The sequence below is a fragment of the Bos taurus genome, chromosome 5 (genome assembly GCF_002263795.3).
Source record: "Bos taurus isolate L1 Dominette 01449 registration number 42190680 breed Hereford chromosome 5, ARS-UCD2.0, whole genome shotgun sequence".
In the NCBI taxonomy this organism is placed as follows: domain Eukaryota; kingdom Metazoa; phylum Chordata; class Mammalia; order Artiodactyla; family Bovidae; genus Bos; species Bos taurus.
In genome coordinates, this window is record NC_037332.1 from 36,692,668 (window position 1) to 36,707,120 (window position 14,453).

At 36.5% G+C, this 14,453-nt stretch overlaps 1 protein-coding gene across 5 annotated transcripts in view; it reads right to left on the minus strand.

Moving 5' to 3' along the window:
• IRAK4 (interleukin 1 receptor associated kinase 4) overlaps nucleotides 1–14,453 on the minus strand; it is a 28,083-nt gene that overhangs the window by 11,996 nt on the left and 1,634 nt on the right. For 3 of the 5 annotated variants that reach the window (XM_005206426.5, NM_001075998.1, XM_059886531.1), the window contains exons 2-8: nucleotides 10,212–10,381; nucleotides 7,432–7,577; nucleotides 6,468–6,653; nucleotides 5,919–6,079; nucleotides 4,771–4,835; nucleotides 1,046–1,160; nucleotides 490–599 (exon numbers count right to left, since the gene is read on the minus strand). In XM_005206426.5, the coding sequence (XP_005206483.1) occupies nucleotides 490–599; nucleotides 1,046–1,160; nucleotides 4,771–4,835; nucleotides 5,919–6,079; nucleotides 6,468–6,653; nucleotides 7,432–7,577; nucleotides 10,212–10,372 (944 nt within the window). In that variant the 5' untranslated portion in view covers nucleotides 10,373–10,381. Of the gene's footprint in view, nucleotides 1–489; nucleotides 600–1,045; nucleotides 1,161–4,770; nucleotides 4,836–5,918; nucleotides 6,080–6,467; nucleotides 6,654–7,235; nucleotides 7,343–7,431; nucleotides 7,578–10,211; nucleotides 10,382–14,453 lie in introns of those variants that run through there. The other 2 variants (XM_059886532.1, XM_059886533.1) reach the window with 2 other exon arrangements.

A 14,453-nucleotide genomic window follows, 5' to 3' on the forward strand; every position in this document is an offset into this window, starting at 1 on the left:
TATACTAATTGTATAGACTATACACTAAAGTTCTACTATTATTTTGTGATTATCTGGTTGCTGACAGATGCTACAAATGCTACTGTTGCTAACTATACCATCTACAGTAACTGTCGTACAGTGGATGCTCAATTAATATTTGTTAACTAAATAAATACATAACAAGGAAGATAACTGAAATGTACTCATGAAGAATGGAAGTGATTCAAAAAAGAGTGATGATCCAGAAAATAAGAAAATAATTCTGACAAGAAGAACAGAATAACATACTGTGAAAAACAAACAAAAGAAAAACACAGGTTACTTAGGATGAGTACTAGAAATAGGTCACTGGGTTTGAAATAAGGGAGATTATAGACGTCCTTAGTGAGATGAGCTTTCATGGCATGTTTCAAGTTAAGAAGTTCATGTCACTAGTGAATAGGAACAGTGAGAGAAAATTATTCTTTAAAGACAGTTCTCCAAAAGCTTTTTAAAGGCAGCATTTACCTTTTAATATCTCTATGAATATGATGGTTTTCATGTAAATAACTGAGGCCATTAGCTGCACCCTGGGCAATCTTGCATCTCATGTTCCAAGAGAGTGGGGGAGTACCATCCTTACGAAGTAAGAAACAAACCAATTAAAAATAAAAGAGGAGAATTAAAAAGATCTATAGAAAATATATAACAGAACACTTCTTCTAAGCAACTACTGACCATATTATTACATTGCTAAGAATTTAGAACTACCATTTTTTAAGTTGTTAAACAATAATAGCTAAATAAGATCAAATGGAAGTTAGCATTTCTTATCAAACAATAAAAATATATGAGAGCATCTTCAAAGTCCAGCCTTGACTGATAATTTTACATTTTAGATTATCACCTGATAGAAAGGGAATTCCAATTGTTTAAATAACAACTGTATAGTTTTCACAAACTAGAAAAGATATTAATAGATTTTAAAAGATTTAAATAGGTTTAAAAGATTCTGTCACAGAGAAAATATTAGAATCCAACACAGAAACAGGAAGCCAAACAACCTAATAAAAAAACATCTTACCAAGCAAGACAGTCTGTCCAGCAATGAACCATTGGGCATGTAAACATATACTAAGCAGAGGTCATCTCCATCACTTGAGAAACCAAGTAATTCTACTAAGTTTTCATGTTGACACCTGTGGCAAATAATTTTCCATTCAAAATTATTACGATATATACACATACTTACCTGAAGGTTATGTTATTCAATTTAGAGCTTTAAAAGAAAAAAGAGAAAGAAATAACTATATGCAATAGAGTTGGACTGTGAAGAAGGATGAGCGCCGAAGAATTGATGCTTTTCAACTGTGGTGTTGGAGAAAACTCTTGAGAGTCCCTTAGTCTGCAAGGAGATCCAACCAGTCCATTCTGAAGGAGATCAGCCCTGGGATTTCTTTGGAAGGAATGATGCTAAAGCTGAAACTCCAGTACTTTGGCCACCTCATGCGAAGAGTTGACTCATTGGAAAAGACTCTGATGCTGGAAGGGACTGGGGGCAAGAGGAAAAGGGGATGACAGAGGATAAGATGGCTAGATGGCATCACCAACTCGATGGACATGAGTTTGAGTGAACTCCGGGAGTTGGTGATGGACAGGGAGGCCTGGCGTGCTGCAATTCATGGGGTCACAAAGAGTTGAACACGACTGAGTGACTGAACTGAACTGAGTTTCTTTATCTACTTAAGAGTAATAAGACTAAATAAAGCTTAAGTATAACAAAACTGCAGGCATCTATGGTACAGTAAGTACAAAGATATCTGGGCTCAAAGTCCTAAGTTTAAAGTACAGCTCTGCCACCTCCTGGAAATGTGACCTTTTACAAGTTAACAGACTCACTGAGCCTCAGCAACTTTCCCTGGTAAATGTGGGTAATAATGCCTATTATGTAACATAAATGCTGTGAGAATTAAATGAGCAAATATATATGAGAGCCCTCTGGCTTCCCTGGTGGCTCAGTGGTAAAGAATCAGCCTGCCAAGCAGGAGATGCAGGTTCGATCCCTAGGCTGGGAAGATCCCCTGAAGAAGCAAACGTCAGCCCACTCCAGTAATTTTTGCCTGGAGAATCCCATGGACAGAGGAGCCTGGCAGGCTACTGTTTATGGGGGTCACAAAAGAGTCAGACAGGACTTAGTGACTAAACAGCAACAAACATGAGAGCCCAGAATATATTCTATGAAGTGCAAATTAAAACAGCAAGTATTCCATTTTCCACCAAATTGGCACACTTTAAAAATGAGTAGGTAACATTTTCTGAGTTTATACTAAAAAGGCATGGGGTACTTGATTTACATGCTTTGTTTTACTTAACCCTTAAAATAACTTAGTGAAACATTTCATTATTAAAATAATTATCCCATTTTACAGATGAGAAAACAGACAAGAAATTTGGCTGAGGTCATTCTGCTAGTAAGGGCCAGAGACTGACACTTATTTTAAAAATAGCAATAATATTTAATGGTAGTGTGGTAGCAGTTGTGAAATTGCAATAAACTGCTGGTAGAAGTATGTGAAGTGAAAGTCACTCAGTTGTGTTTGACTCTTTGTGGCCCTATGGACTGTAGTCCACCAGGTTGCTCCGTCCATGGGGATTCTCCAGGCAAGAATACTGGAGTGGATTGCCATGCCCTTCTCCAGGAGATCTTCTGGACCCTGGGACTGAACCTGGGTCTCCTGCACTGCAGGCAGATTCTTTACCATCTGAGCCACCAAATTATTATAACAATTACAAAGTCATTTAGACAAATACTCAGAAAGTCTTTAAAAAGTTCGTGCATTCAGAACCAGTAATTCTTCCAGGACTGTCTCCTGATGAAAAAGGCAGATTTGCACTTAAATATTTATGTACAAAGAGATTTTAAGACATTTTAATTTGTAATACTGAAAATTAGAAACAAATATGGAAGGGTAATGGTTAAATAAAACATTTGTGTATATATGCTGGAATGTTATGCAATTAATTTTAAATGTTTCAACATGGAAAAATGCCAGACACTCATCAGGAAGCAAGTACAAAATACTAGCAATGGTTATCTCTGAGTGATATATTCAAGGGATGAATATTTTCCTGTATTTTCCAGATTATCTATTTTGAACAAGTTACTTTTAGGACTGGAGAGTGGAGGTAGGGGTAGAAAGAACAAATCTTGGACAATCTTTTTATTTTCTTCAGTGTACATTATTTTTACTGAAAAAATTAATTCCAATCTATTCTTTCTTTCTTGAAGTTAAGCAACTAGAATTGGCGATTTATAGCAATGGGTCTAATGAGAATAAATTGGTAAATACTATTAAGGATTTATTTCAAAATCGCAAGTTCTGGAGTTAGACAGATCTGGATTTGAAACCCACATATTTATGTTTAAGTGACCTTGGATAAAGTTATTTAATGTTTCTGTATTTCAGTGGGAAAAAAAAAAGTGTGTGTATGGCGGTTGTTACAACAATTGTGGTTATAACAATGGTTAATGCATTACAGTTTTTGGTCTATTGTATAGAAGGTGAAAAAGAGGAGAGTAAAAAAGCTGGCTTAAAATTCAACATTAAAAAAACTAAGATTATGGCATCTGGTCCCATCACTTCATGGCAAATAGATGGGGAAACAATGGAAACAGTGACAAACTTCATTTCTTGGGCTCCAAAATCACTGTGGACGGTGACTGAAGCCAATAAATTAAAAGATGCTCGCTTCTTGGAAGGAAAGCTATGACAAACCTAGACAGTATATTAAAAAGCAGAGACATCACTTTGATGACAAAGCTCTGTATAGTCAAAGCTATGGTTTTTCCAGTAATTATGTATGGATGTGAGAGTTAACTATAAAGAAGGCTGAGTGCTGAAGAACTGGTGCTTTCAAACTGTGGTGCTGGAGAAGACTCTTGAAAGTCCCTTGAGGGAGATCAAGCAAGGAGATCAAGCCAGCCCATCCTAAAGGAAATGAACCCTGAATATTCATTGGAAGGACTGATGCTGAAGCTGAAGCTCCAATATTTGGCCACCTAATGTGAAGAGCTGACTCACTGGAAAAGACCCTGATCTAGGAAAGATTAGGGGCAAGAGGAGAAGAAGGAAAGAGGTTGAGATTGTTGGATGGCATCACTAATGTAAAGCACATGAGTTTGAGCAAATTCAGGGAGATAGTGAAGGACAGGGAAGCCTGGTGTGCTGCAGTTCATGGGGTCGCAAAGAGTCAGACACGATTTGGCGACTGAACAACATATACTCAAGTATCAATCACTATAATTATTAGAATAAATTTCCCAATTTGTTTTTCCTTCTCTTTCTGACAATTTTCAAACATACTGAGTCAATGGCTTCTAAACATTCTTGCATATAACACTTCCCTGGTTTTTGGTTTTAACATATCAAATGGACTATTTGCCATGTATATATTAATATATAAATATGCATTTATATACACATGCATATATATACTATAATTTACCTCTCATAAATTTTGGGAACAGAAAACATGATAATGGAATCATAGTTCCATTATCAACTATTTAGATAGTTGAAATTCCATATAATAATGCCATGATTTAGAATAACAACTGCTGTTTAATCTACACACATATGAGTGAATATATGTAGCCACAGAATTGTAGAGTCAAAGTTCTGTCAAGTTCGTTAAACTATTTTAGCCTATATTTGAAAATATCACCAGTTCATGGCACACTCTGGGTAAGAAACAGGTCCTTTCTTGTTCTGCTCTCTTCCATGGTACCATACTGCCAAATTAACTTACTTTGCCATTACTTTTATTTCTTGATCAAATTGTTGTTTCAGTTCTTCAGTACTAATGTCAACCATCTAAAAATATAAAATAATATACAATATAATACCATACAATACCCAGAGGCTCCTAAAGCTAGAAGGGATACAAGAGATCATCTGTCAGATCCTGCTTTTTTAAAAATATGTAAGTCATCATTCTCCCCATTTTATAAACAACTGAGAACTAAAAATATTAGTGATTTGCTCAAGGTCTCATGGCTGGTTAACTAGAAGGAAGAAAACCATATAACTCATGTAACTACATATACTTCAGTGATTCATTGTGGGAACAAAATGAAATAATAAGAGATTTTACTGTATAAACATTCTGAAAAAAAATCAGTGTGTTAGAAAACATAAGCAATTTTTAAGGCAAAAAGAAAAACAAGATGTGCAAAAGTATTTGCAACATATATGACAAAGGGATCTTTATTATAAAAAATGCATTGTATTGATATTTTAGGATAAACAATAGATTTAAAATATAAGATATTCTAATAGAAGTGAACAAAGGGTGCAGATGAGAATTTTTAAAATTTTTATTGCAATATTTTCTAAACTTTATTTTTAAATGAGAAAAGAAAATAAGGAAGATATTTTTATAAAATTTTCTTAGAATCTTAATGTTTTAATATTGATTCTACATGGAGCACTGTGTAGAATTCAGCTTCTCTATTTTATGAATCTCCCCAAATTATGTGTATAATTGTATGTATGTGAATATAACTACATTCTTGTAGAGATAGTGTCTGTAGCTTTCAACAAAGTTTTAAATGTTAAGAACTGCCAATTTAGAATGATGTTTACTGAGAGAAAATACACAATGAAATAATGTTTCCTAAAGATTAATTTAATATTTATTATTCCCTCATAGCTCAGTTCGTAAAGAATCCGCCTGCAATGCAGGAAACCCTGGTTTGATTCCTGGGTTGGGAAGATCTCCTGGAGAAGGAAAAGGCTTCCCACTCCAGTATTCTGATCTGGATAATTCCATGAACTATACAGTCCATGGGGTCGCAAGGAGTTGGACACGACTGAGCAACTTTCACTCATTCACATACAGCACACTAGGAAACAACTCTTCCTGTAATTTTTTCTCTTCCAGAAAATATAACTTACTGCTGCAAGCTTCTTCACTGCTACAGTCCTGTTGTTCACGTAGCCTTTATACACAACTCCAAACCCTCCTTCTCCCATTTTGTTACCACCAACAGAAATGGGCCGTTCATCAAAGTTATTTGTGACATCCTTCAATTCAAAAAATGAAAAACTGTGAAAACCTGTAATGTCAATAGAATAATAAAAAGAGTGCTTCAGTAAAAAAGAAATTGATTTTCATAATTCCAGTATTTTCTCAATTTGGATATTTCATACCTATGCTAATATTTAAACTCTAATCACTTACTTTCTTTATAAAATGATCCTTTCAAACTGCGTAAATATTTACTTCTTTTTTTTTTCACAGCTTCTGTGGTTGTTCATATGTCCTATTACATCTACTCACCTATAACACTAAAACAATGAAGACACCGCCTAATAAATCAGGAGGAAAACAAGACCACAGAAAAGCTATTGCCAGAGTAAATAAACAAAAGGAGAGCTTTATTTTAAAGCAGTGATGGTCTCATGACAAACTCACTAGCAGAAAGCATGTCAAATATTACTTACGTGTATCACTAAATTCTAAACTTGTATTTTCTGGACTTGAGGAGTCAGGTAGCACATAGTTTTGTTCAGGATTCTCATCAGATATCACAGATGTCCTGTCTTTGCCACAGAGGGGCTTCGGTTTCTGCTGAACTGCTACTACAGTGACTTTAGAAGGCAGTGTATTAACATTTTTGGGTACAGCATCTAACAAGTGAAATAAGATACAAGTTGTTGTTACATAAGAAGAAGTGTTCATGAAAAAGTTAAATTAGGAACTCAATTTACTTAACATTATTCCAGTTTCTGCCCATTAGCCCCCTATTTTCATAGCACTCATGAGAATTTACCTAGTAAGAATTTGTAAATTTGGATAAGGATGGGCAAGGCAGTGTTTCCAGAAAGTGGCCTGTAAGTCACTTGCAGCAGAAGCACTGAAGTACCTGTTTTAAAACACTGACCTTGAACTTAATTCAAGAATTCTGATAATGAGATCTGGAGTAAAGCCTGGGAAGTTACATGCTTATCAAGAACTCCAGGTGATTCTTATGCCTTCTGAAGGGTAAGAATTACTGGTGTAAATAGCATCAAAGGGAAAAAGTAGTTGATGGGGAAGGAAGGCAACCAGACACGAACCCACGGGAACACAATGTAAGAAATCAGAGTCCCATCAGGGTGGAAGTTGAGGATGAAAAAAAGCAAGAGCTTTTTCTCATCATTCTAAACTTCCTATTGGCATAAAACTACCTGACTTTAACTGCATGTTTAGACTGAATCCTGAAGTCTTACCAGCTCCAGGATTTTCTCAGCAGCAAGTTTGCAGCATCTGGGGTGCTTGTTAAAGAGTTGGGGAGAGTTGAAAGAATGAAGAATCTTAAAGGTAAGGTTCATCTACTCTGAGAAAAAAGTAAGAGAAGAAACATTCCTATTTCTGTCACTTGTCTTTCCATCCTAGTCACTGATATCGTAGACACACTCAGTTTACCTGGTAGCAAAAGACTTGCAGGGGCAAAAAACTCATTTTGGACCAAAATATCCACAAGATCACCAACTGTGCAATTTGTGGTGCCCCAGTCAAACAGTAACTCACACGTGGGGCTTTTTCCAATTTGCAGTAATGCTTCAAATCTCCTTAAAGCAAGTAACAGAGAAATAAGATTAGTATGTAAGCAGAGTTAACACATAAGTATTTTCCAGTACTCTTCCCTGGAAAATCCCACGGATGGAGGAGCCTGGTAGGCTGTAGTCCATGGGGTCGCGAAGAGTCGGGCACGACTAAGTGACTTCACTTTCACTTTTCGCTTTCATGCATTGGAGAAGGAAATGGCAACCCACTCCAGTGTTCTTGCCTGGAGAATCCCAGGGACAGGGGAGCCTGGTGGGCTGCCGTCTATGGGGGTCTCACAGAGTCGGACACGACTGAAGCGACTTAGCAGCAGCAGCAGGTATTATTCCCCTCAATCCCCCTCTTGTCCACAGCACTTCCTATGATTAAAAAAGAAAGGTGCAGAAAGAGAGTCAGCAAGAATTACAGAGAACAGGAAAGACAGGCAGAAGGAAGAAAAGATGCTGAAGGTGATAAGTTGACAGACACTGAGTATTTACAGTGGGCTACAGGATGCAAAACATGAACTCATATAATTCTCAAAGACATTGTGAATATCATGCTAATGTACTGAAGAGAAAGCATGAGAGGTAAGCAGTCCACAGTCACACAGCCAATAAACTTGTATCCAAACTGAGGTTCAAACTGATATCTCACTGAACACACAGCTGTGCTCTCAACATACTAAGCTACACTAGTTCCCTACATGACTTATTAACGCTGTTAGTCATATGATGTTTAATAAAGCAGGCTGCTTAAAGAAATAGAAAATACATACACTTGGAGAATTATTCCTTGGATCTTAACTATATTCCATTTCAACTGAGGGAAAAACAGATCAGGTTTTCATGAAAAATTTCTTTATATATAGTTGGTGAGAAGTTGCTGTATAACATAGGGAGCCCAGTCTGGCACTCTGTGATGACCTAGAGAGGAGGGATGGGGGAAAGGAAGGGAGGCTCAAGAGGGAGGGGATATATGTATAATTATGACTGATTTGCATTGTATGGCAGAAACCAACACAACATTGTAAAAATTAAAAAAACATAAATAAAAAAGAAAAAAACTATCAATAGTTTTGAAAGTAATATTTAAAAACCTAGAAAACTTAGCTCTCCCTGTTTTTTCCTGAAAATTTGTTTATTTCAAAAAATTTCAAACCTACAGAGAAGTTGAAAGGAAAATACCATGAGCAACCACCTAGATTCACCGAATGACCAGGTAATGTTTAACTGTGTTTATGCTTTCGCCCTCTCCCTCTTCATCCCTGTGTCTGTGTGCTCACTTTACAGAACTTAGACCAGATGTGTAGTAGAACTCTCACAGTCTAGATTTGTCCAACTAATCTCTCATGATTAAATTCAGATGAAAACCTGTTGGTAAGAACATTACTTAGATGACAATGTGTCCTTTACACCGCATCACATCGGGGGCACATAACGGCAGTCTGTACCAATACTGATGACACCAGCTGGATTACTTGGTTAAGGAGGTGTACTGCAGATTTTTTCTCTGCAAAAGCACCTTTCCCCTTTGCAATTCATAAATCATCTGTGGAATATACTTTGAAATCGTGTGGGTATCTTGTTCATCAACACCCTTTTGCCTTGGGGTTTCAGCACTCGCTAATGAGCCCTCCATAATCAATTACTCACTGGTAGTTGTAAATTGGTAATTTTCTAGTTCTCTTATTCTTTCAATATTTGCTGCCATTATTCTGTAAAGAAGAGTCTTTTCTCCTCATTCCCTCAACTATGCTTTCAGCGTTTTTTTTGTTTTTTGGCTGTGCTGTATCGCGGGGCTCAGGCTTCTCCAGTTGCAGTAAACGGGCTCTAGAGCACATGAGCTTAGTAGTTGCCGCACACATGCTTAACTACTCATGCCTGGTATGTGTGATCTTAGTTCCCCAACCAGGGATCAAACCCACGTCCCCTGCTTTGGAAGGCAGATTCTTAACCACTGGACCACCACGGAAGTCCCTTCTCCCAAGGTCTTTAAGTTAATATCAACAAACTGTCTACAAAAATGGTTTTTGAGGTTTAAATTTAAGCTTCCTCCAAATAATTTAAGATGCTCATCCTTCACATGAGAAAACATTTCCTGGAAGGACTAACATGAAAACTAAGGTTTCAGATTTTTTTTCAAGGTAATGCTGAAAGTCACAAATAAATTTATTTCCCTTTGCTTCCAGAGACATATTTTGACATGAGTTTGGGCTGAAATAACTGACAAAAACAAAATTTGTACTTATATCTCACATTGAATTAAGTAGAGACAAATAGAATGGAATTTTTCTGAAGATAGTGTTGAAAAATCCAGGGTAAGAACTAAGAAGTCGATTTACAGATGTACACATGTACAAGCAACTTTAAAACATTAATTTGAAGAATTCCCCAAATATACCATTTAAGTGAATTAGATACTCATACATGAATTTAACTGTAAAAACTTATTTGCAAGATCACAGTATTGACCTGGCTGATATATTGGAGAATGAAGCAAAAGTTGCAAAAAAAAAAAAAAAAGAGGGGGGATTTATTACTATACCTCCCTTAGAGAGAGGTTTATTTTCTGAACTGCAGCATTAGACAGTATTTGTACCTATTAATCATTCTAAATTGTGATGTAAGAATTTAAAAAGAGAAAGATTTTTATGTTACCTTATGTGAAACTGATTGTATCTATCATCACCAGATGGTTTTTTAATAGCGACTGCTAACTTCTTCCATCCTTCTTGAGGATCAATAAAATCGGACAGCTTTCTAATTAGTCCAAGACTGAGGCAGCGCACGTATGTTGATGCTGTTATGGGTTTGTTCATATTTTATTCCTAAAATATGGAAAATTCTCATTAAAATTTTACAGTAGCTTTAGTGATGACATCTATAAGCTTATACATCACACTTTGCTCTAACATAGGAAATGCTGGCAACTTATTACACTGTAATAAAGGAAAACTCCAAGGTCAAGACATTGATATTTTAGTCTTTCTCCACCTCTAAATATTAATTAAAAATTACAGGATTATTTTTTTCTGACATTAATATTTTCTAAGTGAAATTTACAAAAAGGTGCAAAAAGTGTACTTTTTCATAAAAATTCATGTAAACATATTCAGGAATCAAATGTATTATGAAAAATATTTTTCAATTTAAAATATTTTTCTCAATCTGTATTTCTTTACTAGTAAATATTTATGCAACATTCTTTGGTAGAAGTAAAAAAAAAAAAAGTCCTGAAATAATTTGTATTGCATTCAAAGATGGTCTATTCACTACCTTTTTATGTAACATGTTCTTCCATGACTCTGCCGCAATTTTTGAGTCCATCAGACTTGCCTGATGATAGTTCATTCCCTACTAAGGTGAACCCTGTGGTTTGCCACCTAACTACTCTTGAGGCAGAACTTTTATTTTCTCAGTCCCCTATTCTTCTGCTACTCCATCCTGGAGAGCTGTAGCTAGGGACAAACCTCACAATTTTTCTTGTATACCAGCACTGCTGAATATAGCTGTGGAGAACCGAGTAACTGAGCAGACTGGTGTGAATACAAATTTAGGGGACCCCTTTTCACTGGGCCTTCAACACTGCTGTTTATCCTTTCACTTGCCTTTGCTCATCTCCCTGAGTGACTATTTCACAACTTTAGCTTTCCCCATAATTTATCTGATTTCAACCTCACTCGTTCTCAGCAGGCCAGTGGCCTTTCCTTCTAATTAATCAAAACAAGTAGATTTAAATACTCTCCTATTAATTACTCTACTGCTCCCTTACATACTTTTATTTTAAAAGGGCAATATAATTAACTTGGGAGTAAAGACTAGATTCATGTGGTATGAAATTCAGATGCTACAAAGGGTAAGAAGAAAGAAGTCCTCCTGTGTCTTAGGCTCCATATTGGCAGTCTCTTCTCTGCGGCCTTCTTTGATCACATCTAGGTAGGTCCACCTACTCTCAACCTAATTATCTTTCATCACTGCACAATGTTTTGTAATCATATATTTATTTGTTTAGCTGCTTATAATGGTCTCCGCCATTAGACTATAAGCTCCATGAATTCAGAGGTAATGTTCATTTTATTCATTAATATATAACTAATTACTAGCATACCCCAGAAATTGGTATTCAGTATTACAAAGGAATGAATTTCTTGCCCATGCTAGGTGACTTATATATTTCACTTGATCTTCACAGTGACTAAGGCAGGGCTGGCATCTCTATTTCATGAAAGTAGTAAGTGAAAGTTAGTTCTTGAACCCATGTCTGACTCCAAATTCATGTCATATATCCCTGTTTCTCTAATTCAATTCATTGTTCATGTCATTCTCTTTTCTAGAAAGACCAGTCATTTCTTTTCATTCATTCATACACTTAATAAAGATATATGTCAGGCTTTGCACTAAGTGATGGGAGCTACAGAGAAGAGAAAATCTTTGTTTTCAAGCTTCTCAGTCTAATGGGGGATATAACTACTTACACTCAGTATAAATGTTACAAGAAGTGTTAGCAGTGTCAATGGGGCCCAGAGGAGAAGCATCAAGGAAGGAAGTCTAAAGAGTCTGAAGTCTGAAGACAGATTTGAGTGGGTGGGTAGTTGGAAGGAATGAGAATAAACCCCAAAGGGAATTCCAGGCAGCAGGATTAGCATGGGAAAGCGTGGGTTAGGCTAAGGCCAGGAGTTCGGTATGGCTGGACCCTAGGATACGTCATTAAGCAGTAAAATATGAAGTTGGAGAGGTAGGCGGGCCAAATCATCATGCCCTTCATATACTACAATGGGAAATTCAAGTTTCATACGAAAAGGTACAGGGGAGCCACTGCATGATTTAAGGAAAGGTGGTAAGTGATCTTATTTGGTTAACTGGATTCCTCTGGATAAAACTTGAAGGGGTGCATATTAAGGAATGAAATCAGTTTGAAAACTTTATAATAATCTATAAAGGAAAGTCTTAAGAAACCATTCAGTCAGAGAATGGAGAAGAAACAGCTTCAAAGATTTGGGAGGGAAACCACAACATTAGAAAGATGGGAAACTGAGGAAAACAAGCTGATTCCTAACTTTTTTGGCTTGGGTAATTATGTAGATGATAGAGGAAATAATATGTCCAGTTCTGCATGCGTGCTTGCTCAGAAGTTTGCAACCCTACAGACTATACTCTGCCAGGCTTCTCTGTCCACAGGATTTTTCTGGCAAGAATACTGGAGTGGGTTGCCACATGTTCAGCTCTGGTCAAAGTTAAATGTGAAATATCTACCTCTAGCACCATCTGGGAAAGCTGGCACTAAGTAGCTAAATATACAGTCTGGAGATTAGGATAGAAGTTTCGGTAAAGAATCCTCACATATGAGCATTCTCACATATTCATATATGAATAGTTGGCTGAAGCAACAAGAAATATGGGCCTGCCTTTTAGGAATATAAAGACTGTGAGGAATAAAGAGGAAAAAAAAGAAACTTTAAAAAGAGTATTGATAAGTCATGGAAGCTAAGAAAACCAGGAGAGTAGCATAGCAGAGATTTCTAGAATGGGGTATAGATTTGGTATAAAACTCCCTGAGAGATCACATAAATACTGATGGTGTGCTCAATTTGGAAACCAAAAGGCCTCTGGGTGACTTAAGAACAGTTTTGGTGGAGCAATGAGTGCATAGTAAAAATACATTTTCCAAGAAGACTTTGGGTTCTTCCACAAGCCAACTGTGACTAGCGTCAACAACTCAATTTCTCTGGACTTCGGTTTCTTCATCTGAAAACCGGAGATGGTCGTATCTAAGAGTTTCTGTACAGATTAAAAATCAAAAGATGCCTAATTCTATCAATAATAAGTGATCAAAGAAAATGTAGTGATGATTATTGCAAGGCAGAAGTTATTCTTTTGTCACATTTATAAAAAAGAAATGTGCAGAGTTTTATTTAAGCTCAATTTCAAAACAGCAGTGAAAGGCAACCAAAGGAGAGGAAGTGGAAATAAGAGGTCTGAGAACACAGCTAAGCTTTTCATGGTGACAGTCATGTTACTAAGCATAGTATCCTTAATATGCTTATAATCTTCCCAAAATACATTATTCACTCCCATGCTTTCTGCAGTAAAGTATTGTAGATAACCATTTACCTAGATCAAAAGTGGTTGTCCGTTTTTGGACAACCCAACACCATCATTATGAACAAAAGCCTGTGATACCTTCTAGACCTAATAGGTTATACAGGGCTGCCCTTCTCAAACTGGGATGTTTGCTAATATGCCATAAATCAAACACAATATATTAATACCATCCTCAAAAATCAATTTAACTTAATGGTAAGTAATTTGAAACATTTTGGATATATTTTTGAAAAACCAAAATATTATTCATTTATGAATATTTACTGAATCTCTATTTTGTACTGGATATTGATCCAGGTCCCTGGAGATAAAGCATTAGGAAAATAAGAAAAAAAATTAACTGAATTCATGGAGTGAGTGAAGTCGCTCAGTCGTGTCCAACTCTTTGTGACCCCATGGACTGTAGGAGCCTACCATGCTCCTCTGTCCATGGGATTTTCCAGGCAAGAGTGCTTATATTCTAACAGATGAAGATGGGTAATAAGCATTTACTCTACAGTACATTGTGCTGTGTTAAGTTGCTACAGTCATGTCTGACTCTTTTGTGACCCCATGGACTGTAGCCCACCAGGCTCCTCTGTCCATGGGATATTCCAGGCAAGGATACTGGAGTGGATTGCCATTCCTTCTCCAGGGGATCTTCCCAACTCAGGGACAGAACCCGAGTCTCTTATGTCTCCTGCATTAACAGGTGGGTCCTTTACCACTAGCGCCACTGGGAAGTCTTTATATGATGCCAAATGAAAAGGAAAAAAAAAAAAAAAACTGAGAAGGGGTTTTAATTTTCAATAGAGTACT